The 25,878-nt window shown below is 38.3% G+C and overlaps 1 protein-coding gene and 1 long non-coding RNA gene across 11 annotated transcripts in view; one reads left to right on the forward strand and one right to left on the reverse strand.

Moving 5' to 3' along the window:
* Positions 1-238: 238 nt before the first annotated feature.
* Positions 239-25,878, reverse strand: part of DCAF6 (DDB1 and CUL4 associated factor 6) — a 183,804-nt gene continuing 158,164 nt past the window's right edge. For 6 of the 10 annotated variants that reach the window (XM_040229940.1, XM_040229938.1, XM_040229934.1 and 3 more), the window contains 5 exons: positions 20,507-20,645; positions 18,471-18,627; positions 17,749-17,837; positions 8,874-8,979; positions 239-708 (listed from right to left, as the gene is read on the reverse strand). In XM_040229940.1, the coding sequence (XP_040085874.1) occupies positions 644-708; positions 8,874-8,979; positions 17,749-17,837; positions 18,471-18,627; positions 20,507-20,645 (556 nt within the window). In that variant the 3' untranslated portion in view covers positions 239-643. The remainder of the gene's footprint in view (positions 709-8,873; positions 8,980-17,748; positions 17,838-18,470; positions 18,628-20,506; positions 20,646-25,878) is intronic. The other 4 variants (XM_040229939.1, XM_040229931.1, XM_040229936.1 and 1 more) reach the window with 2 other exon arrangements.
* Positions 4,410-25,267, forward strand: LOC120855477. The gene is made up of 3 exons (XR_005719251.1): positions 4,410-4,444; positions 12,054-12,057; positions 25,178-25,267. It is a non-coding gene; the product is annotated as an uncharacterized LOC120855477 (long non-coding RNA).

Below are 25,878 nucleotides of genomic sequence, written 5' to 3' on the forward strand. Positions count from 1 at the left end.
GTACCCATCATGCTCGGAGTTTGCACAGGAACGAACCCCTGTACTTGGTAATGAGGGACCACTAATCATGAGAGATGATCACTGGAGATAAAGCGCTTTGGAAGGAGAGATGAACAAAAAAGGTCTTGTATGTAATTCTGTCAAAGAGAAGTCAAAACAGAAAAGGTTATTAAATCTAGAAGAGATTTGGAAAACGGGTCAAGACAGCAAGGCATCAAATAAAAAGTCAAATTCAGGATATCGTAAAACAACCAACTTCTTTAATTAGAAGGCAATAAACATGCAAATGGCAAGTATAGACATTTCTTTGAACCAATATTTTCACTATAATGAAAATTCCTCTTCCACATTGATCCAAGCTCCCACATCTGAAGGTTAGGGAAAATATTGCACTTTGCATTTTCTACCACTCCTCACACATGGCAAAAAGTTTTTAAAACATTTTGCTAGTTTTGTTTTACACACACTCCCAAATTCATGCACACAATCATTCCAAACCAATGTTAGGTTATGCCCCCAAAAGGGAAAAACTCAAAAAAACCACAACCTTAAAATTGCACTAAAGCTCTGTAAAGAAAAAATATATATAATAAATGTCTTATACAAATTTCAGAACATCTAAGTGCTTGCCAGTAAGAGTTGATTATTCTTCATCCTCATTTTCATTCTCCTGACCAGAGCCTTCTGATCTGTCACTCTCCAACCGGTCTGGAAAACGCAGACAGAAGACAAAAAAAAAAAAAAACCTTTAGTATTGCAATCAAAATAGTTGTCAATGCCTTAAATAAAACTGATTAAAATGTGTATAATTCAAAATATCATCATGTAAAGATCAGCTCACAGCAATGTGTAGAAGTTATTTTTGCCTCTAGAGGCAAAGAATAAAGGAAACACAGTACTATTAACTTAGAATATTCATGTAATTCTAAAGATAAAAAAGATTACAAAGTAAAAACCGTAAATATCTCGATCTATAGTGGTCGACTGCAGTGATTTCAAACTGTGTTCCTAGGAGTTAGGGTGTCACCAAAGAGAGTGAGAGGGAAGCTGTGCAAGAGAATCTGGGAATCATTCCCCGCTGGCTCAGATGGTAAAGAATCTGTCTGCAATGCAGGAGACCCAGGTTCAATCCCTGGGTCAGAAAGATCCCCTGGAGAGGGAAATGGCAAGCCACTCCAGTATTTCTGCCTGGAGAACCTCATGGACAGAGAAGCCTGGTGGGCTGCAGAGTTGGACACATTTGAAGCGACTTAGCACACAACACACGTATTTCTGGTTATAAAAATATTTCTTCAATATCTGCTATGTTCCAGGATACAGTGGTGACCAAAACAGTCACAGTCTCTTCTCTGTCCTCAAGGAGCTTATCTAGGTTGAACACTCAGGGAGTGTACAGTTACAGACTGGTGAGCCAGCATGGCATGGCCTCTCAAGTTGCATGATTTACATTTGCTGTCCCTTTGCTTGGGGCACTTCTAGTTTTCAGCTACAAAGGTTATGCTTACTCATTTCAACACAACTATTTTTCCCTTTGTGAAACTTTGCCCAGACTTTCTCAGATACCCAACTTGCAGAATCATGAACTCCTTCCTTCAGGTTCCAGAATATTTTCTATGCATCATATAATGATGATTCCAGTTGCAGTGCTAGTCTGTCTGCACATCTTGCAGACTGTGAGCTCCTGGGAAGGTAGGAGTTACTTCTTTTTATCTTTTATCCTCAGGGCCTAGTACAAGAGGTTCAATGAAGGCTTATCAAATAAATAAATGGAAATTTTACTAAGATAAGATATATTACATTAGGGTGTATAAAGAAGGCAACAGTATCAAGTCACTACTGCCACTAGAATGGAACCCCTTCTATCACAGAAACACTTCTCCAGGGTAAACTGGGAGGGGTGAAGGCTAGACACAGTAGAAATAATTCAGGCTTCTCAACACCAAGAGAAGATGGAATCCTGGGATTTTATTATTCACAGGGGCTTAAATACTCCCAGTGAATTCTAAATTGTCAACACCAGTATACAGAAGGGATTTATGTTTAATTGTCCAAGTAAATTAAGATTAAATCCCCTCTATACCAACTGCATTTCAATGTCAAACTAGGGAGATAATATATGTGTATATGATTTGTAACCTGAGTTATACAAGTTTTAGTTATTAATATAAAAGTGTTCAATATACATTTGTAAAAGATAAAATAAGACTATAATAAATCTTCACAGGTCACTAAGGAATCTACACAGGGGAAGACTTTCTGATCAATAAAAAGTTACCTAAGGGATGTGAGTATAAAAGACATTATGCTATATTTATTGTGTGATATACTTTCATGGGAGAGAACAAAACATGAATTTGCTGTTCTGCTTACCTAGAGTACCATAAATGAGATATCGGTCATATTAGTGGACCATGTTTAAGCAGCCTCAGCATATTTTAAGATGTGCAGGAGGACCCCGGTCTTTGTGGCTGTCACATTATGAATGAAGATGGGGAAATGGAGGGTTAAGATGAAATGTCACAGCCTTCAAATCAGGGAGTTTACAGCAGACATCAGAATTCTACAAAGTCCAAAGCAAGCAACATGAAGTCCAGTGAGGGCCTAGGGTCTCTTACATAGTCACAGAGTAACTTCTGGAATGAGGAAGGGGGCAGAAAGTTTTTGGTTTTTTTTTTCCAGATCTTTCTCACACAACTTCTACAGAGTCATCTCTCTCAGAATATAAACCCAATTTTTAAGAACAAACTTAAATAAAATCTTTTTGTGCACAGAGTACTACTGAGGTAATAAAACTGCAAAGCAGTTCAACACTTTCACAAATCTCTGGTTGGCAATTACAGGCCAAGGAGGGCTGAGAACACTGTGTTCTTTAAAATGAAAACTAGAAATAATGACATAGAAAGCCACTTTTCAAAAGCAAGACAACACCAAGTTGCTACTGTAAATAAGGGTTACATTTGTGGGAAGGCTCCTTTAATTCTCTTTTAGAAATACTTCTTTCTGAAATTATTTTTGATCAGGAAAAATATGAGATACTATTAATAAGCTGGCTGGGGCTGGAGAGAGGGGACAACAGAGATATGAAAACAATTACCCAAAGGAAACCTGTATTCCACAAAAAATCAGTACAGTACTCCTGGTTAGCTAGAGATTTGATACTAAAAGTTTATTCATTCACTCACCCATTCATTCAAAAAAAACACTGACTGAGCAACTATTATGTTGCTAGGCACTGTTGTTCTAGGAACTAGCTATCCAGATGTGAATAAGACAAACTAGGTCTCTGGTCTTAATGAACTCACTTTCTACAAAACAAAAGCACAAAACAAGACAATGTAGTTTTCTCCTTTAATCTGTGTAACAAGACAACAAATAAATGAAGTTCGAATAAGTACTTGAGGAAAAACAGGGAATGACCTGCGAGTAAGTGGTGAGAAGGAGGGTGTGCACATCAAGCGACTTCACAACTAGGGAGCACTTTCCTAAGGAGGTGACCTGGAGCTGAGGCCTCAACTGTATGTCCCATTATTAGTGAAGCTGGTGAACACAGCTGCCTAAAAGGCAGAGAAACAGCCAGTGAAAAGGTCCTAAATATGCTAATAAGCTTTATGAGTCTGAAGAGGAAAGCAGTCACTTATGGCTAAAACGTAGCGAGCAGAAAACCAATGCAGAATGCATCGACTCAGTGGCTGGCAGGTCTATCTCTTGTAGACCAGAGTATGAAGTCTAGGTTTTATTTTATGAGCAGTGAGAAGCCCCTGAGAATTTTAAGCAAGGGTGACATAACCTAATGTACTTCTTAAAAAAGGGAGTCAGCAAACTATGGCCCCTGGGCAAACCCTCCCTTAGCCTATTTCTGTAAATAAAGTGGTATTAGGGCACACCCATGCCCTCCATCTACAATTATCTATGGCTGCTTTTGCAACACAGTGTCAGAAATGAGCAGCTGCAGCAGAAACCACATGGTCCACAAAGCCTAATTACTCTCTGGCCATTTAAAGAAAAGGTTTACTAAGCCACAAGCAAGGAGGGCTAAGAAAGCCTTCCTCAGGGATCAATGCAAAGAAATAGAGGAAAACAACAGAATGGGAAAGAAGAGAGATCTCTTCAAGAAAATTAGAGATACCAAGGGAACATCTGATGCAAAGATGGGCACAATAAAGGACAGAAATAGTATGGACCGAACAGAAGCAGAAGACATTAAGAGTTGGCAAGAATACACAGAACTGTACAAAAAAGATCTTCACGACCCAGATAACCACGATGGTATGATCACTCACCTAGACCCAGACATCCTGGAGTGTGAAATCAAGGGGGCCTTGGGAAGCATCACTACAAACAAAGCTAGTGGAGGTGATGGACTTCCAGTAGAGATATTTCAAATCCTAAAAGATGATGCTGTGAAAGTGCTGCACTCAATATGCCAGCAAATTGGGAAAACTCAGTAGTGGCCACAGGACTGGAAAAGGTCAGTTTTCATTCCAATCCCAAAGAAAGGCAATGCCAAAGAATGCTCAAACTACCGCACAGTTGCACTCATCTCACACTCTAGTAAAGTAATGTTCAAAATTCTGTAAGCCAGGCTTCAATAGTACATGAACCGTGAACTTCCAGATGTTCAAGCTCGATTTAGAAAAGGCAGACGAACCAGAATCAAACTGCCAACATTCACTGGATCATCGAAAAAGCAAGAGAGTTTCAGAAAAACATCTACTTCTGCTTTCTTGACTATGCCAAAGCCTTTGACTATGGATCACACAAACTGTGGAAAATTCTTACAGAGATGAGAATACCAGACCACCTGACCTGCCTCTTGAGAAATCTGAATACAGGTCAAGAAGCAACAGTTAGAACTGGACATGGAACGACAGACTGGTTCTAAATAGGAAAAGGAGTGCATCAAGGCTGTATATTGTCACCCTGCTTATTTAATTTAAATGCAGAGTACATCATGCGAAATGCTGGGCTGGATGAAGCACAAGCTGGAATCAACATTGCTGGCAGAAATATCAATAACCTCAGATATGCAGATGACACCACTCTTATGGCAGAAAGCAAAGAAGAACTAAAAAGTCTCTTGATGAAAGTAAAAGAGGAGAATGAAAAAGTTGGCTTAAAACTCAACATTCAGAAAACTAAAATCATGGCATCTGGTCCCATCACTTCATGGCAAATGGATGGGGAAACAATGGAAACAGTGACAGACTTTATTTTCTTGGGTTCCAACATCACTGCAGATGGTGACTCCAGCCATGAAGTTAAAAAGATGCTTGCTCCTTGGAAAAGCTATGACCAACCTAGACAGCACATTAAAACGCAGAGACATTACTCTGCCTACAAAGGTCTGTCTAGTCAAAGCTATGGTTTTTCTAGTAGTCATGTATGGATGTGAGAGTTGGACTATGAAGAAAGCTGAGTGCCGAAGAACTGATGCTTTTGAACTGTGGTGTTGGAGAAGACTCTTCAGAGTCCCTTGGACTGCAAGGAGATCAAAGCAGTCCATCCTAAAAGATATCAGTCCTGAATATTCCTTGGAAGTACTGATGCTGAAGCTGAAGCTCTAATAGTCTGGCCACCTGATGCGAAGAACTGACTCACTGGAAAAGACCCTGATGCTGGGAAAGACTGATGGCAGAAGGAGAAGGGGAAGACAGAGGATGAGATGGTTGGATGGCATCACTAACTCAATGGACATGAATTTGAGTAAGCTCCAGGAATTGGTGATGGACAGGGAAGCCTGACATGCTGCAGTCCATGGGGTCGCAAAGAGTCAGACATAACTGAGCGACTGAACTTACTGACCCACATTTTAAAAAAGCCTCCTCTGACTGCTGTGGAAATCAGACTATACGAAAGTGAGAGCAGAAGTGGGGAGACCAAGATGGATGAACATGGACTGTATTCTGGAGTGAAGCTCCCCTAACTGATGGAGTGAATGTGTACATGGATGGGTTGGTGCCTGTTCGTTCAGTGTGATGTCAGCTCTACAGACATGGCTATCTAGATCTGCATCTGCCATGTTCCAGAGGTACCAACGAATGCTTCAGGGCTTGATAAACCATGGTAACACTTCGGACTTTATCCTAAGAGCATGGGGAGGCACAGGAGAATTTTAAAGAGGGGAGTAAACTGAGTAGATTGTAACATATTCTAGAAGAGTTTGGAATGGTTCACACACCATCTCTCCAAAGCCTGTCAAAGCTTCTAGGAATCTCAGAACTGCCTTTATCTCTCATGAAATTGCCTAAACTAAAAGCCTTTAGTACAGCATTCATGAGAAAATTTTGGGTGCTTTTTTAAAATACAGAAGCTCAAATCCTATTCACATAAAATGAACCAGGATCTTTAGTGCATAGGAACCAGGTATTTGTAGTTTTGAAAAGGAGATTTAAAGTGTACATCATTGTACTGGAATACAGGACAATGAAGAAAAGGAGAGGAAAGGAGTAGCTGACTCATCAGATAACTAGATATCTTAAGAATAAAAGCAGCAGAAATATCAACTCTTGGTTACCTTTTCCTATCAAGGATTTTACTTAAGAGAAACAAGAGGGTGAATTAGGTTGACTAAGCCAACTACAAAGTGTCTCCCTTTGATTGCTGGCAAAAAAACAAACAAACACACAGAGTAGAAAGAGAACCTTTATAAGCATCTAATTCTAAAATCAGAGGATAGTAATAACTGAGTTAACAAACCATTGATACATCAGCATGCATTTAAAATAGATTCTTGCACAAATGAAAGGAGAAACAGTTTCCTATAGGCAAACTCAGAAAGAGCCATTCACCAGATGAACTCTTTATATGAACAAGCAAATTTAGTTATCATAATCAGCAAATGTTTTTCCTGTTCTATAAAATGGTGCCTCCTCAAATCTGAAGTCAAGTGAATTTTAAGAGTACTGATTCTTATTGAAGAAAACAGATCAAAAGATGTCACAGTGAATAACATGGGGGCCAAAAGAAGTACTACGATAATATGCTGTTGGACTGCAAACATTTTCTGTTTTCATTTTAGGTTTATTTTTTGTGTTGCTTTGACCATTTGAAATTTTTACTCTTTCCTTTTTTCTGCATCAATACTTGATGTTGACAATTTAAGAGTTTTCTTTCCAGCTCCTTCAATTGCAGACATAAGGAGCTTCTTTCAGTTTTTAGATGCACCACAGTCTCTTCCAGGACTTAAGACAAATGCTATATACTCTTTTTTTCTGCCAGGAATACTTATGTCTCCCTTCCCCACACTCTGAGGAAATGATATGCAATCTGCCATTTATATAGACCTGAAGGTCTGAAACAGAAAGGTGAAAGTGAAAGTCACTCAGTCATGTCTGACCCTTTGGGACCCTAAGGACCCCGCCAGGCTCTTCTGTCCATGGAATTCTCAAGGCCAGACTACTAGAGCGGGTAGCCATTCCCTTCTCCAGAGGATCTTCCCAACCCAGGGGTCGAACCCACGACAGAAGTTATCCTAACAAAGAGTGAGAGTGGGAAGGGACAGCATGACTGTAAAGATTCTGAGGTAGGAAAGAGTTTGAGGTACCTACAGATTTAGAGAGGTCCAGAGAGGATGGAAAAGAAACTGGCAACCCACTCCAGTGTTCCTGCCTGGAGAATCCCAGGGATGGGGGAGCCTGGTGGGCTGCCATCTATGGGTCGCACAGAGTCGGACACAACTGAAGAGTTGGACACAACTGAAGTGACTTAGCAGCAGCAGCAGAGAATGGAGAGGACAGAGAAGGAAAAAATGGACTAGAAAAGCAGTTTGAAATCAGCTTATCCAGAGGACTGCATGTCTTATTCATGACTTGAATATGTTCCTGCAACTGAAATTTGTAGGTAAAAGGGGAGTAAAGTGCTTGGAAGCTAGTTTCAAATTTAGGCTTTACCGTTTATCAGTCGTGTGACCTGCAGTGAGTTATTAAAAATAATCTACTATGTAGAGGGCTGGAGCTAACTGAGGATAAATTTGTGAAATGATTGGTATGCTGCCTGATTCATTAAAGGTACTCTATACATGATTGTTGTTATTAAACAGTACTCAACATATAAAGAAATTTGTTTTATCAGTGAAGTGACAAACGTTTTGTTTATAATGGATACTGGATACTTTCTATTGTTATGAACACAGGTTATTCCATTCCTTCTTGAAAATTAGTTGTAATATAATGTAATTAATTGTAATGTGAAGTTTTGTATCTGAAGCACTGAACCCCATGGTTTATCATCTAAAACAAACAAACAAAAATTTGAAAAATACATTGAGCTATTATTTCAAATCTTTGTAATAATACATTTATTTTTGTCTGAGCTGTGATTGATTTTGGTCAAATGTATCATTAAAAGGTACTTACTATAACACATCTTAAGGTTTATGGTATGACATTCCACTCTGAGAAGAAAACCATAGCTGACAGAAGTTTTGAAGTGACATCATCTTTTCATTATGACAGTTCAATAAAGTTGGCTCATGGGGATACAAATTACTATACTAAGACCAAGAATTCATACCACTCAGTTCAAAAGTTAAGCTGCCTTCTATGTAGTCTGAGAGGACCTAACGCCAGCAAGAAATAAACTTCTTGTGTTTAAGAAAAACAAAGTTAAAAAGGCTAAAAAAAGTTGGCCTTGATTTTGCAATTTAAGGAAGTTAATAAAGTCTCTTTATTTTTGGCTGCACCATGCAGCATGTGGGTCTTAAGTTTCCCAACCGGGTATCAAACCCCTGCCCCTGCAGTCGAAGTGCGAGCGCTAGCTACTGGACTGCCAGGAAATCCCCTTTCCCCCTTAAATATAAATCCCTTTAACGTCGATCTTAAATAATGTTTTCTCAAATATAGTAATGATTTTAATAGCACACCGACAGTTCTTACCAGCTCGAATATGGTTCAGTGAAGCCAACATCCTCAACATGAAAGAGGCTGGAACTGTAATGGTATTTCTAGTCTCTTCCAGCATGAGTTCATTTCGAGTTATAACCTATGAGGCAAGTTAAATAACCATGTCAAAGATCATAGAGTAACTGTATGTTTTCCTTAGATACTAGGAGAACTGTAAAGAATTAACAGGAATTACTTCATTCTTCACATATTATCTATATGGGTCTATATTACCATCTTAAGGCTGCTAAATGCCAAATAATTACTTTAGCTTGTAATCAACAGAGTAAGATCAGAGAACACTACTCTAACTGGAAGAAAGACAAAGGTCAAACCCTGAGGCTACCTGAAACATGTAAGAATTCAATTTACTTTTACTTATAATTTGTTTATAAAAGCAAAGCAGTCTACTTTGTGTCCGGCTTATTATTTTTTTCCCTCTAGTGGAACTGATATTTTTAGTGACAGCACTGTTAAATTATTATCCCTGGGTCATTTGGGCCCCTCAAGGAAAATGTTACATTAACTTCAAAGTTAACTTCAATAATAAACCTTTGGATGAGAGTTACCAGTGAACTGTGTCTTAAGTACGGAGAATAAGACTAAAGAACATCCATGAACATCTAGGGATTTAATGTATAATTATAGGCAAAGGGAAAAAAAGGAAACCAAAGGGAGTGGCAAAGGAAAAACAGATAGGAAGGAAGGAAAGCAGCAGAAGATGAAAAGACACTAACCTGATCAGCAGTCCCCAAGTGACATTACGATGTCAACTCGCGAGGGTGCCCACAGGGCCCTGTACAGCCCGGCCTCACTTACGAGGCCCGCTGAGCTGCCTTCTTATGTGTCCTCTGGGTGTCAGCACGCGGATGGCTCACCCACCTTAGAGCAACTTCAAACACGCTGATCCTTCTCTCTCATATGTTCCTTTGGTCCTGGTCTATCTGGTAAACTCAGTCCAATTCTGATTTCCTCTGTGAAGACTTTCCCATCCCATTTACTCCAATTGAAAATTCCTTTCTACCAGTTTCCAGAACACTATGTGTACATTTCTGACACTGACCACACTGTATTCTAGTTCTTCATATGTCTTTTTCCCACTAGTCTTTGGGTTCTGAACGAAAGGGTTTATCTTTTAAAATCCAGGATTCTACCTGATATAGGGGCTTCCTATGTGGCACCTGCTTGCCGATAAAGGAGACAAAAGAGACTTGGGTTCGATGGCTGGGTTGAGAAGACCCCCTAGAATAGGAAATAGCAACCCACTCCAGTATTCTTGCTTGGAAAATTCCATGGACAAAGGGGCCTTAAGTGTTTGATATAGGTCTATTGACATAATGAGTAAAAATACATGTGGGAATCTCACGATGAACTGTCAACCGTGGTCTAAAGAACAAGTTTTTTACTTTACTAATATTTCTACCAATGTACCCCTTATTGTTTTCAGAGAGGGCTGTTGTTGTTCAGTTGCCAAATCCTGTCCAACTTTTTGCAACCCATGGACTACAGCATGCCAGGCTCCTTCACTATCTCCCAGAGTTTGTTCAAATACACGTCCACTGATTCGGTGATGATATCCATCTCATACTCTGCCTCCTCCTTCTCCTCCTATCTTCAATTTTCGCCAGCATCAGAGTCTTTTCCAATGAGTCAGCTCTCCACCTCAGGTGGCCAAAGTACTGGAGTTTCGGCTTCAGTATCAGTCCTTCCTGTGAATAGTCAGGATTGGTATCCTTAAGGGTTGACTGGTTTGATTTCCTTGCAGTCCAAGGGACTCTCAAGTGTCTTCTCCAACACCACAGTTGAAAAGCATACTTCTTTGGTGCTCAGCCTTCTTTATAGTTCAACACTCATATCAGTACATGACAACTGGAAAAAGCATAGCTCTGATTATATGGACCTTTGTCAGCAAAGTGATGTCTCTACTTTTTAATACACTGTCTAGGTTTGTTACTGCTTTCTTTCCAAGGAGCAAGCATCTTTTAATTTTATGGCTGTAGTCACTGTCCACAGTGATTTTGGAGCCAAAGGAAATAAAATTTGTCACTGCTTCCACTTTTCTCCATCAAGCTGCCATGAAATGATGGGACTGGACGCCATAATCTGTTTTTTGAATGCTGAGTTTTAAGCCAGCTTTTTCATTCTCCTCTTTTATCCTCATCAATAGGCTCTTTAATTCCTCTTTCAGTTCAGTTCAGTCACTCAAGTCATTTCTGATTCTTTACGACCCCATGGACTGCAACACGCCAGGCTTCCTCATTCATCATCAAATCCTGGAGCTTATTCAAACTCATGTCCAAGGAGTTGGTGATGCCATCCAATCTTCTCATCCTCTGTCATCCCTTCTCCTCCTGCCTTCAATCTTTCCAAGCATCAGGGTCTTTTCCAGTGAGTCAGTTCTTCACATCAGGTGGCCAAAGTATTGGGAGTTTCAGACTCAGCACCAATACTTCCAATGAACATTCAGGACTGATTTCCTTTAGGATTGGCTGGATTTCCTTGCAGTCCAAGGAACTCTCAAGAGTCTTTTCCAACATCATAGTTCAAAAGCATCAATTCTTCAGCACTCTGCTTGCTTTATAGTCCAACTCTCACATCTATACATGACTACTGGAAAAACCATAGCTTTGACTAGACAGACCTTTGTAGGCAGAGTAATGTCTCTGCATTTTAATGTGCTGTCTAGGTTGGTCATAGCTTTTCTTCCAAGGAGCAAGCATCTTTTAATTTCATGGTTGCAGTCACCATCTGCAGTGATTTCTGAGCCCAAGAAAATAAAGCCTGTCACTGTTTCCATTTTTTGCCCATCTATTAGCCATGAAGTGATGGGACTGGATTCCATGATCTTAGTTTTCTGAATGTTGAGTTTTAAGCCAACTTTTTCACTCTCCTCTTTCACTTTTATCAAGAGGCTCTTTAGTTCTTCTTTGCTTTCTGCCATAAGGTGGTGTCATCTGCATATCTGAGGTTATTGATATTTCTCCCAGCAATCTTGATTCCAGCTTGTGTTTCATCCAGCCCGGCATTTCACGTGATGCACTCTGCATATAAGTTAAATAAGCAGAGTGACAATATACATCCTTGACAAATTTGTTTCCTGATTTGGAACCAGTCTGTTGTTCCATGTCCAGTTCTACCTGTTGTTTCTTGACCTGCATACACATTTCTCAGGAGGCAGGTCAGGGGGTTCGGTATTACCATCTCTGTAAGAATTTTCCACAGTTTGTTGTGATCCACAACAGATTCGTGCCTGGAGAATTCCATGGACATAGACAGTCCATGGGGGGGACACAACTGAGCAACTAACACTTTCACTTTACCTAATGGAGGAAAGTAGAGTGGTATCACCTGTGTATCTGAGATTGTTATTTCTCCTGGCATTCTTGATTCCAGCTTGTGAGTCATCCAGCCCAGCTTTTTGCATGAGGAACTCTGAATATAAGTTAAATAAACAAGGTGAGATCTCTAGTCTTTCCCATTCTATTGTTTTCCTCTATTTCTCTGCACTGATCACAGAGGAAGGCCTTCTTATCTTTCCTTTTCTCCTTTGCTTTTAGCTTCTCTTCTTTTTTCAGCTATTTGTAAGACCTCCTCAGACACTGTGCCTTTTTGCATTTCTTTTTCTGGGGGATGGTCTTGATCACCGCCACCTGTACAATGCCATGAATTTCCATAAACAGTTCACCACGCACTCTATCAGATCTAATCCCTTGAATCTACTTCTCACTTTCACTATGTAATCGTAAGGGATTTGATTTAGATCATACCTGAATGGTCTGGTGGTTTTCCCTACGTTCTTCAATATGAGTCTGAATTTGGCAATAAGGAGTTCATGATCTGAGCCACAATCAGCTCCCGGTCTTGTTTTTGCTGACTGTATAGAGCTTTTCCATCTCTGGCTGCAAAGAATATAATCAGTCTGATTTCAGAACTGACCATCTGGTGATGTCTATGTGTAGAATCGTCTCTTGTGTTGTTGGAAGAGGGTGTTTGCTATGACCAGTGCATTCTCTTGGCAAATCTCTGTTAGCCTTTGCCCTGCTTCATTCTGTACTCCAAGGCCAAATTTGCCTGTTACTCCAGGTGTTTCTTGACTTCCTACTTTTGCATTCCAGTCCCCTTTAATGAAAAGGACATCTTATTTGGGTGTTAGTTCTAAAAGGTCTTGTAGGTCTTCACGGAACTGTTCAACTTCAGCTTCTTCAGCGTTACTGGTCGGGGCATAGGCTTGGATTACCGTGATATTGAATGGTTTGCCTTGGAAATGAACAGAGATCATTCTGTTGCTTTTGAGATTGCATCCAAGTACTGCATTTCGGACTCTCTTGTTGACCATGATGGCTACTCCATTTCTTCTAAGGGATTCCTGCCCACAGTAGTAGATATAATGGTCATCTGAGTTATAGTCACCCATTCCAGTCCACTTTAGTTCGCTGATTCCTAGAAGGTCAATGTTCACTCTTGCCATCTCCTGTCTGACCACTTCTAATTTGCCTTGATTCATGGGCCCAGAATTGAGCCACAGTGGGCGGGGGCTATCCTTTTATGATCAGAAAGCTTTGAGGAGCAGGCATCAATCAGCAGAGTGGAGAAAGTGGGGACAGGGTGGGTAGGGGGCAGCTGGCACTGCCATATATCTGAGGCTGGAGCCCACAGCATCACCACTTCTTCCCACCAAGAGGCAAATAAACTCCAATTAGCTCTTTCCAGGCTGCAGTCCATGGGATCACTAGGAGTCGAACACGACTGAGTGAGTTCACTTTCACTTTTCACTTTCATCCACTGGAAAAGGAAATGGCAACCCACTCCAGTATTCTTGCCTGGAGAATCCCAGGGATGGGGGTGCCTGGTGGGCTGCCATCTATGGGGATGCACAGAGTCGGACACGACTGAAGTAACTTAGCAGCAGCAGCACCAGCAGTAGCAGCATGGGCCCAACATTCCAGATTCCGATGCAATATTGCTCTTTACAGCACTGGACTTTACTTCCATCACCACTCACATCCACAACTGGGTGTTGTTTTTGCTTTGGCTCCGTCTCTTCATTCTTTCTAGAGTTATTTCTCCACTGATCTCCAATAGCATATTGGAAACTTACCGACCTGGGGAGTTCATCTTTCAGTGTCCTATCTTTTTGCCTCTTCATACTGTTCATGGGGTTCTCAAGGCAAGAAAACTGGAGTGGTTTGCCATTCCCTTCTCCAGTGTTACTTCCTCTTTACTTTCGTCCATTAGAGGGGTAACACCTGCTGTTACTTCTCCTGGCAATCTTGATTCCAGCTGTGCTTCATCCTGCCCAGCATTTCACACGATAAACTCTGCACATAAGTTAAATAAGTAAGCCTTGCTGTATTCCTTTCCTAATTTTGAACCCATCAGTTGTTCCATGTCTGGTCCTAACTACTGCTTCTTGACCCGCATATTGATTTCTTAGGAGACAGGTACCAAGTGTTAGTTGCTCAGTCGTGTCCATCACTTTTGTGACCCCTTGGACTACGGCCTACCATGATCCTCTCTGTCCATGGAATTCTCCAGGCAAGAATACTGGAGTGGGTTGCCATTCCCTTCTCAGGGTATCTTCCCAACCCAGGGATCAAACCTGGGTCTCCTGCACTGCAAGTGGATCCTCTACCACTGAGCCATCAGGAAAGCCCAGAGGCAGGTAGTGGTCCATCTCTTTAAGAATTTTCCACTACTTGTTGTGATTCGTAACAACCTACAGTTTAGCATAGTTAATGAAGCAGAAGTAAATGTTTTCTTGGAATTCTCTTGATTTCTCTGTGATTCAACAAATGTTGGCAATTTGATCTCTAATTTCTCTCTGCCTTTTCTAAATCTAGCTTGTACATCTGGAAGTTCTTGGTTCACATACTGCCGAACCCTAGCTAGAAGGATTTTGAGCATAACCTAACTAGCATGTGCAATGAGTGCAATTGTGAGGTAGTCTGAACATTTTTTCACATTGCCTTTCTTTGAGATTAGAATGAAGATTGATCTTTTCCAGTCCTGTGGCCACTGCTAAATTTTCCAAATTTGCTTGCATAGTGAGTGCAGCACTTTAACAGAATTAATCCTATTTTAGGATTTTAAATAGCTGAGTTGGAATTCCATCACCTCCACTAGCTTTGTTTGTAATGATGCTTCCTAAGACCCACTTGACTTCACACTCCAAGATGTCTGGGGCTCTAGGTGAGTGACCACATCACTGTTGTTATCTGGGCTATTAAGACCTTTCTGTGTAGTTCTTCTGTGTATTCTTGCCACCTCTTCTTAATCTCTTCTGCTTCTGTTAGGTCCTTAACATTTCTGTTCTTTATTGTGCCCATCCTTACATGAAATGTTCCCATGTTATCTCCAATTTTCTTGAAGAGTTCTCTAGTCTGTCCCATTCTACTGTTTTCCTCTATATCTTTGCATTGTTCATTTAAGAAGGCCTTCTTATCCCTCCTTGCTATTTTCTAGAACTCTGCATTCAGTTGGGTATATCTTTCCCTTTCTCCCTTGCCCTTCTCTTCATTTTCTCAGCTATTTGTAAAGCCTCCTCAGGCAACCTCTTTGCCTTCTTGCATTTCTTTTTCTTGGGGATGGTTTTGGTTACTGCTTCTCGTATGTTACAAACCTCTATCCATAGTTCTTCAGGCACACGCTACCAGATCTAATCTCTTGAATCTATTCATCACTTCCACTGTGATGGGGATTTGATTAAGGTCATACCTGAAAGGCTTAGTGATTTTCCCTACTTTCTTCAACTTAAGCCTGAATTTTGCAATAAGGAGCTCATGATCTGGGTCACAGTCAGCGCCAGGTCTTATTTTTGCTGACTGTCAAGAGCTTCTCCATTTTCAGCTGCAAAAAAATACCAATGTGATTTTACTATAGACCACCTGGTGATATTCATGTGTAGAGTCTTCTATTGTGTTGTTGGAAAAAGGTGTCTTTGTGACCAGCGTGTTCTCTTGACAAAACTCTGTTAGCCTTTGCCCTGTTTCATTTCGTATTCCAAGGCAAAACTTGCATGGTACTCCAGGTATCTCCTGACTTCCTACTTTTGCAATCCAATCCCCTATGATGAAAAGGACATCTTTTTTTGGTGTTAGTTCTAGAAGGTCTTGTAGGTCTTCACAGAACCATTCAACTTCAGCTTCTTTGGCATTAATGGTTAGGGTATAGGCTTGGATTACTGTGATACTGAATGGTTTGCCTTGGAGACAAACCAAGATCATTCTGTAGTTTTTGAGGTTGTACCCAAGTACTGCATGTCAGACTCTTGTTGACTATGATGGCTACTCCATTTCTTATAAGGGATTCTTGCCCACAGTAGTAGATACAAAGGCCATTTGAATTAAACTCGCCCATTCCTGTCCATTTTAATTCACTGATTCCTAAGATGTTGATGTTTATTCTTGTCTCTCCTACTTAACCAAGTCCAATTTACCTTGATCCATGGACCTAACATTCCTATGCAATATTGTTCTTTACAACACTGGACTTTATTTTCACCACCAGACACATCCACAACCGAGTGGCATTTCTGCTTTGGCTCAGCCACCTCATTCTCTCTGGAGCTATTAGTAACTGCCCTCTGCTCTTCCCCTGAGGCCCCTTACGACATGGTGGCTCATCTTCCTGTGTCATACCCTTTTGCCTTTTCATACTGTTCATAAGATTCCTGCAGCAAGAACAGTGGAGTGCTTTGCCATTTCCTCCTACAGTGGACCACGTTTTGTCAGAACTCTCTCTCGGATGGCTGTCACAGCATGGCTGTGCTCATAGCTTTATTGAGTTATGGAAGCCCCTTTGCCATGACAAGGCTGAGGTCCATGAAAGGGTAAGAGGTAGCAGTATCAACCTTAGCTGCACTCACCTCCTCACAGAAGCTCAGTAATTCATTAGTAGCTGATTAATGCAATGGATCTTTATTTTCCTTATAAGAAATACTTGAATGAAATCTTAAACGAAACCCATAAATGCAAACTCTGTTTGGAGTTGAGGAAATACCCAGAGTTTAGCTTTCATATCATACATCTTCCTGCTTCCAATCCTGCAAAAAACCTACAGCTTCTGAGAACTTAATTTCAAAACTACTGATGTAACAGCAACTTCAGAAGCTGAGGAAACCTGAAAATAAAATTATAAAGTAAAAGATTCTCTGATCATTTGTTCTGCTACCCATTTGGCTATGATTATGGAGAAAAGTTATAGTAAAACTACTTTCTTAAACAGACACAGGCATTTTTTTTTTTAATAATTCTTGATTGCATCAAGCCAAAATAGTCAATCTAGTCTACGATAATAAACTTTATCTGTTACTACCGATAATCAACATTCTAATTATCAAAATAGTATTTCAGTTTTTATCTCTCTAGAATTGTGGGCATGTTTTATTCTTTTCTTTTTCTTAAAATTTGACCTCATTAAGAGAATTAACTTGCTTTGGTTCTTCTTAAAACAGCATTTCAGGGGCCTCCCTGATGGCTCAATGATAAACAATCTGCCTGCCAATGAAGGAGACCTGGGTTTGATCTCTGACCTGGGAAGATCCCACATGCCGTGGAGCCACTCACCCTTTGTGCCACAACTACTGAGCCTGTGCTCTAGAGCCCAGGAGCTGCGACTATTAAGCCCTCATGCCACAGCCACTGAAGTCCACGTGCCTAGAGCTCAAGCTCTGCAACAAGAGAAGCCACTGCAATGAGAAGCCCACACACCGCAACTACAGAGTAACTCCCATTTGCTGCAACTAGAGAAAGCCCACACAGCAATGAAGGCACAGCACAACCAAAAAATATATACATACATAAATAAAATTATTAAGCATTTCAGGAACAAAGTGAAATATGTTCTATAATAAATATAACAAAAATCTTACTTCATCAGCAAGTTTTCGGTTAAAAATCCTTGATTCCTCTAGTGGTGACCAGATTTTTATGTCATAATCTATGCCAGATGAGGCGAGAACTAGAAAAAATCGTTCACATTAATATAAAGCTTAGAAACATCATTAATTCACATAAATGTATAATGTATATATGCATGGATGTATATGTTCAGCAAAACTGAGTTAGAACGGACATTGTATTGATACATTTAACTGTTAACTGAGAATACTGTTTTGAAGATTTCCTAAAAGTTACCCTATAAACAATTTTAAGACCATCTTGAAATCACTCAAATTTTATTCCTATTTACTGTTCTTTTATGAGAAACATGGGAATTTCAAATGGAAAGCAAGAACAAGTCATTGCTCCTTTGTTCTGGTAAATTAATTCTGATATGTAAAGACTAACAGGCATGGAAGTTTAATTTGGTTAAGCAGGGAAAAGTCCAATCAACTGAAGCTCTGATAGCTGATAAAACTTAGAAGAACTATTAGGAGAATAAACTTTTTAATCCATTTCCCTCTATTTTCAGCCAAAAGCAGGTTGTAAACATTTTTTGTTTTAAACCCAAGAAGAGCAATACTTTACCCTAGTAGCTGCTTACTAGGATAATTTGGATTATTCTTATGTATTTAATCTTACAACTAGAAAAAAGTTGAAGCTGATTAATCACACTGATTTTGAACCCTTGCCTTATAAAAGGTCATCTTACTTGGGTCAAACGGGTGTGGCTGCAGGCAGTTTACCACATGATTATCAGCCTCCAGAAGCATTAAATGCTCAGCAGTGTGACGATCCCAGATGAAGATATGGCCACAGTCAGAACCACTCATTACAAAGTTTGCACCCCAGAAATTGGCTTCTTTTATCTAAGGGTTAAGAAAAAAAGAAAATTATAAGAGATTTCAAATCAAAGTTATTTTAAAAGATTTTTCTATTCTCAAGTTTAAAAAATTAATTGGCTTAGAAAATAAAAAATTGAAGAGAGTCTTTGTCTTCTAGTGTATTGACCATGACAGAAATTTATTAGTAGGGATGAAATGGAAGAAAATAAAGTCCCCCATGATGAAAGGTATTTTATTTTGTTCAATATTATATTTATAGTGCTTAAAACAGTACCTGGGCACACAGTAGATGCTGAGTTAATAACTGCTAAATGAATGAATGAGATTTCTGGGTTATGGACAATATAATGAAAATTTATATATAGATGTCACTGAACTTTCCAAAACCAGTTCCATTTTAGCTTTAAAACATAATAAAAACAATTCATAGAAAAAAATGAATTTTTCCCCCTAGTATTTTGTTTTATGCCAAAAGAACAAAATTACCAGCCTTTTTATTAGCTATCAGAAGTTCTCACACTCAAGAAGGAAAGATATAAATACATATTTACTTTCATGAAGCAATGAAACAAAGGAAATGTTAAGATGATTATGATGGAGTTTTTCAGCAGATGCACAAAATGAACCATCAAAAATCTTTTGTATTTCAGATCAGAATTTTTGAAATCATATTATGTGCAGCTGCGACTTTGATTATTTTGGCAAAGCAAAGGAGGGGAGCCAATTCTCTTGTTACCTGGAACTACTATTCTATTTATTTGTCTTCTATTTTTTTCCATTCCTATCCCTAGTTATTTCCATCGAAAATTTTAACCATAAAAACACAAGAAATATAAATTGATTGCTTCTATTAATAATGAGTGAAAGTGAAAGTGAAGTCGCTCAGTTGTGTCCGACTCTTTGCGACCCCATGGACTGTAGCCTACCAGGCTCCTCTGTCCATGGGATTTTCCCGGCAATAGTAGTGAAGTGGATTGCCATTTCCTTCTCCAGGGTATCTTCCTGACCCAGGGATCGAACCCAGGTCTCCCTCACTGTAGACAGACGCTAAATCGTCTGAGCCACCAGGGAAGTCCTCTTTATTTATAACAATGAGTAGTCCTTGTAAAATGAGTAAATTGCTACTACATGATATCTATAAAAAGAGCCAATTTTTTCCTCATCCCAAAGTTACTTTTTCCCTCTACCCTAAAGAAAGTAGATTGAAATTGATTCTGTACATATTTTGAAAACTCAATGAATATATGAGAACACTTTCAGATATGAATGGTTCAGAGTGACAGTTGTTAATCATCTCACAAGATTTTCTCAGTAAATAACTAAAATTGCATTAGCTAGACAGACTTCAGGGTTATAAACACTCGAAAAGATCTTAGATATCATGTGGTCTGTTTTTACTTCATAGATGAGGAAATTAAAGGTTAGAAAGACAAGGTGACTAAAACAAATCTTTGTCGATCTTTTAAAAAGTTATAATTAATCTGACTATATTTTATAATGAACCTGGATTTCATATATCCAAATCTTTCTCTTTACAACCAAAAAAAGAAACTAATATGAACTAAAAAAAAATCTACTAGGAAAGTAGATAGCAAGTGTGAGAGAGCAAAAAAGAAGCAATGGTTACCTATACAAGCTAACATTTTTGAAGTTCTATAATAGTTCCTCAGTATGGTAGAGTTTTCTTATAAAAAATAATGCTCTTTCACAACATACTATAGGACAAAAAGAACTATGTTTGAGGTAAAGAGATAACTGGGAAGGTGCAATAAATGTTATGTACAGAGATAATTATACAGAATATAGTAGAGTCACACTGGCATATATAAAGACAACCATTAGGGGAAAAAATTCATATTATGAAACTGCAGTTCTTCCAAACAATGTCATGAGTATATGGTACCATTGTCCTTGAGTTGCGATGGCCCTTATAAACCATCTTTACTAGTGGCCTTCTAATGTTCAAAGTATCCAGTTCCTCCATTTCTTTCCTTTCTTTTCTCCGCCTGAAGAACTCCTGAATGCGGGCAACAGCAGAGCGTCTATGAATTACATATTAAAAGAAAAATACAGAAATAAGTATAAAATATTCACAGGTCACTACAGAATGAAAGTGAGCAACATTAAAATCAAGTGAAATCTAGAAATTACTTAAACTCAACATTATTTCAATAAGGCATCCCCAATCAAAAGCATAAAAAGGCAGACAAAACAGTAAGACTATGTCAAACTAGTTGAGTTACTAAAACAAAATGTTTTAGTTAAGAGATCATTTAGAAATTTGGTACTGGTTGAGAGTAAAGGAAATAGCATGCGGCACACTGTTTAAACAGCTATTTTATAAAAATATAATACAGACAAAATTAATATACAATTTACTATAAATAAAACAAAACCTATTCAATATTATTTGTCCTGTCCATATTAGGTAATACAAAGGCATAAAGAGAAACCAAAGAAAGAAAAGGTAACATGTAATTGCAGTGGATGTTTTGAGATTTTGTTTAAAGGTGTTTGTTCTCAGCGAAGAACAAACTAGTCAAGGAAAGAATATTGATATCTATGAATAAAACAAGGATCTTCTAATAGAATCTATTCTACATGAACTTCGTGTTTGTTCTCAGCAAACAAACTAGTCAAGAAAAGAATATTGATATCTATGAATAAAACAAGGATCTAATAGAATCTATTCTACATGAACTTCCTATTAGAGTACAGAATGGAGCTAATGAGGCTGATTTTTACTCTTCTAAGAACCCAGCTGGGTCAGAGCTAGAGAGTGAAGAACAATGGACCCTCTTTAAGATTGATTTCATTACTAGAAGAAACTTTCCCCTAAATAACTGTTAGTTTGAACTTGTTATTTAAAACATTATATTCTGCAATATAATAGACAAAAATCCAAAATATATCAAGTGTCTACAAATCAGTATGAAAAATAAGTACTATAATAGAAAAATAATGACATGAACAAGGAAATTACAGAAGAAGGAGACTGTTAATAAATATATAAAAAGATGCTTAGCCTCATTAATAATAAAACAAATTCATCTTTTTGTATTGTCTATCATATTAAAATTTTTTTTACATCTATCAGAGTGGCAAGAGCACAGGAAAACCGGCACTACTGGTAGGAGTTTGAAGGTTTTATATATTTTTTAAAAAAGCACTCTTTGGCTATAAATTTTCACTTAAGTAGAAACATACAGGAAGGTATAAGTCAAAAAGGTGTAGCTCACTGCATGTAAAATAGGCCCATGTAACCAGCACAAGTACTGAGAAATAGAGAATAAATAGAATTCAGAAGTCTCCTCATTCTCCATTTCTATTATTATGCTCCACTATTCTGACTTCTAACATGATGGGTTAATTTTTGCCTGTTTCATTAATTAAACAAAATCATATGATGTATTTTGTGTCTAGCTTCTTTAACTCAACATTATATTTGTAAGATTCATCCATGTTGCTGTATTTAGCTGTAGTTCATTCATTCTCTTTGCTGTACAATACTACTTTACATAAATACATTATAATTTATGTGTCGATACAACTGTTGGTAGACACTGAGTTGTTTACAGGATTTGATGACAAAAACAGTGCTCTGATGAACATATGTATGTTATTTCTCTTGAGCATATATTCAGAAGTAGATATGCTGGACCACAGTATATGCATATGATTATCCTCAGATACTCTCAAACAACTTTCCAAAATGGTTACAGCAGTTTATAATCCCACTGGCAGTATATTACTGTTCCAGTACAATATATTTTTGAGGAGAAATTAAATAATATCCATCAAAGCCTAAAATATGTATTTGTTTTGATGTAGTGATCTTATCTTTTAATAAATGCATGCTATAAAAAACATATGCAAATATGTTTTTTCACAATATATATATATACACACATACACACATATATTCACTGCAGCAGTTTGAGAAACACTGGGATAATCTACGTGTTTTATACACAGAAAGGATAGGTTAAATAAATTATGGCACATCTGTACATTGGAATACTTATGTCATTAAATACTACTTATATCATTAAAAATGATAAGACTCATAAGCAAGAATATGGAAAATATCAGCATTATCTTAAAGAATCTATAATATAGGTTAAAAAATAATTCATAGAGGAAAAATTTATATATACATAGAAAGAATCCAGAAGAACAGACACTAAACTGTTAATAATACTTTCTAAAACAATTCTATAACAATTATGTAGTCTGATAACATAAAGTTTTCTTTTTCATAAAATGGTATTATAAAATTCTATAGGCTATTTAGAAAATGTTTTAAAATTTTCATCCTATGTTACACATATTAAAAAAAAGGGGGGGGGATCAAAAAATTTAAGCTAGACATAATTAGAAACTTCCACAGAGAAAGCTGCATGTTCAGTTATCTCTTTCTGATTGGGAAGTGATAAATGGGAAGGGTTGAGAGTTCAAATGCTCTCAAATGAAACAATTAATATGACTGAAATTCTCTTTTTTCTAAAGTAGACGAAAAAAGGACTCTCAATCAGTTAAAAATATGTGAATAGCAAGAAACTGAAAAGAAAAATCTCTTGCTAAGAAAGTAGAGTATCTAGAGACTAACGCAACATTTAAATCAACTATACTTCAATAAAATAAACTAAAAAAAAAAAAAAAAAGAATAAGTAGAGTATCAGGTAGCAGAAGAAACAGAAATAACCTTGCTGATAAAGCAGAGGGCTTAGGAGCTATAAATGGAAAAAGATACAACACAGCAAGAATCAGAAGCTCAAATCATTTTTGAAAAGCAGTATGGCCAAAATTAAAGCTGAATGAGTAATGGGATGATAATAATTAAGAATTAGTGAGGATGATACCAAATCATAAGTGTTCTTTTCACTTAAAAGTTTGCTCTAAGGACTTCCCTGGTAGCGCAGTGGATAGGAATCAGCCTGCCAATGCAGGGAACATGGGTACAATTCCCAGTCTGGAAGGATTCCACATGCCAGCCGAGCAATTAAGCCCCTACGCCACAACTTCTGATCTGGAACTCTAGAGCGTGCAAGCCACGACTACTGAGGCTGCGTGCTGCAACTACTGAAGCCCACTTGCCCTAGAGCCACACAGCACCCAACTTATGAGCCCATGAGTGGTAACTACCGAGGCCTGTGCATCTAGGTAGGCCCTGTGCTCCGTAACAAGAAAAGCCACCATAATGAAGACGCCTGCATACTCGAACAAAGGGCAGCCCAAAGTCCTTACACAGCAACGAAGACTGAGTGCAACCAAAAATAACTAAAGTGAATTTTTAAAAAGTTTGCTCTACAATATGGTCTAATTTCCTGCTCAATGTTTGCTTGACTTACCCATCCTGATAAAGAATAATTGTGAAATCTAGATCTCAAGCAATGTAGCTTGTACTGTTACAATTTAGGTCAAAGATTAGGGTACCTACCACTGTAGGAAATGATCTAAAACAGAGAAAAAGCTTGAAGTGCACAAATATCAAGTTAGAAGACAAAAAGTGACAGGAAACGCTGCACTTGTCTATATAATCAGATAATGTCCAACACAGCAAACAGTTCTAAAGAAATGAATAAACTTAGAATGAAAACATTGAAGGGAATTCCCTGGCAGTCTAGTGGTTAGGACTCTGCATTTTCACTGTTAAGAGCCTAGGTTCAATCCCTGGTCAGGGAGCTAATATCCCACCTGCTGTGTGGCATACATATACACACCCATCACACATACATCACACACATCATCCCTAACACATGTGTGCACCACATATAAAACATGCATGTATCATACAGATGTGCTACGTATCTTCCAACCCAGTGAACCAAAAACATGAAAAAAAAAAAAGAGGATAAAAATCTTAATCCTAAAAGTGACAGGAAAGTTTTAAAAAAAAATGGTGTAACAGGAAAATTATTAGTAAAAAGTTGGAAAGTGAGAAGTGAAAAGTGAAAGGTTCTCAGTCATGTCTGACTCTTTGCAACCCGATGGACTATACAGTCCATGGAATTCTCCAGGCCAGAATACTGGAGTGGGTAACCTATTTCTTCTCCAAGGGGATCTTCCCAAACCAGGAATTGACCAGGGAAGCCTCATCCTGCTCCCCCAAAAAATTGGAAAACAAGTCCCAAAATAGCCATGATAATAATAAACTTAAAGAGACTAAATTGACCAATGGAGAGAAAAAGAAACTGTTTCAGACACACCTAAAGTATGAGAACAAGGAAAGGGTTTCAGGCCAAAGGATATCGTGCAAATAGTAATCAAATGAAAAATGGCATAGCTATATTAATATCAGATAAAATAGACTACTATAAAAAGTAATGTCAAGGTAGAAAGGATTACTACATATATAATAAGTTCAGTTTACCAGGAAGAAATAACAATTTAATATATATACACCCAATAAAATGCCTCAAACCTTGTTAAAAAAGAAAATGATAGAACTATAAGGACATAATGACTTCAATACATCTCTCTCACTATTTTATAAGTCAAGCACCAAACAATAGAGATAATTAGAACAGCACAACTAACAGTCTTAATCTAATGGGGAGCCTTAAGTCAGAAGTGGCCGCAGGTCTGGAAAAAGTGTTTTCATTTCAGTCCCAAAGAAAGGCAATGCCAAACAATCTTCAAATAACCATACAATTTCACTCATTTCACATGCTAGCAAAATTATGATCAAAATCCTTCAGGCTAGGCTTCAGCAGTACATGAACCAAGAACTTGCAGATATATAAGCTGGATTTAATGGCAGAGGAACCAGAGACCAAATTGCCAACATCCGCTGGATCATAGTAAAGTCAAAGTGAAGTCGCTCAGTTGTGTCCGATTCTTTGCGACCCCATGGACTGTAGCCTACCAGGCTCCTCTGTCCATGGGATTTTCCTGGCAATAGTAGTGGAGTGGATTGCCATTTCCTTCTCTAGGGGATCTTCCTGACCCAGGGATCGAACCCCAGTCTCCCTCACTGTAGACAGACGCTTAACCGTCTGAGCCACCAGGGAAGTCCTCTTTATTTATAATAATGAGTAGTCCTTGTAAAATGAATAAATTGCTACTACATGATATCTATAAAAAGAGCTAATTTTTTCCTCATCCCAAAGTTACTTTTTCCCTCTACCCTAAAGAAAGTAGACTGAAATTGATTCTGTACATACTTTTTGAAAACTCAATGAATATATGAGAACACTTTCAGATATGAATGGTTCAGAGTGACAGTTGTTAATCATCTCACAAGATTTTCTCAGTAAATAACTAAAATTGCAT

Source organism: Oryx dammah, unplaced genomic scaffold (assembly GCF_014754425.2).
Source record: "Oryx dammah isolate SB20612 unplaced genomic scaffold, SCBI_Odam_1.1 HiC_scaffold_28, whole genome shotgun sequence".
Classification (NCBI taxonomy): Eukaryota; Metazoa; Chordata; class Mammalia; order Artiodactyla; family Bovidae; genus Oryx; species Oryx dammah.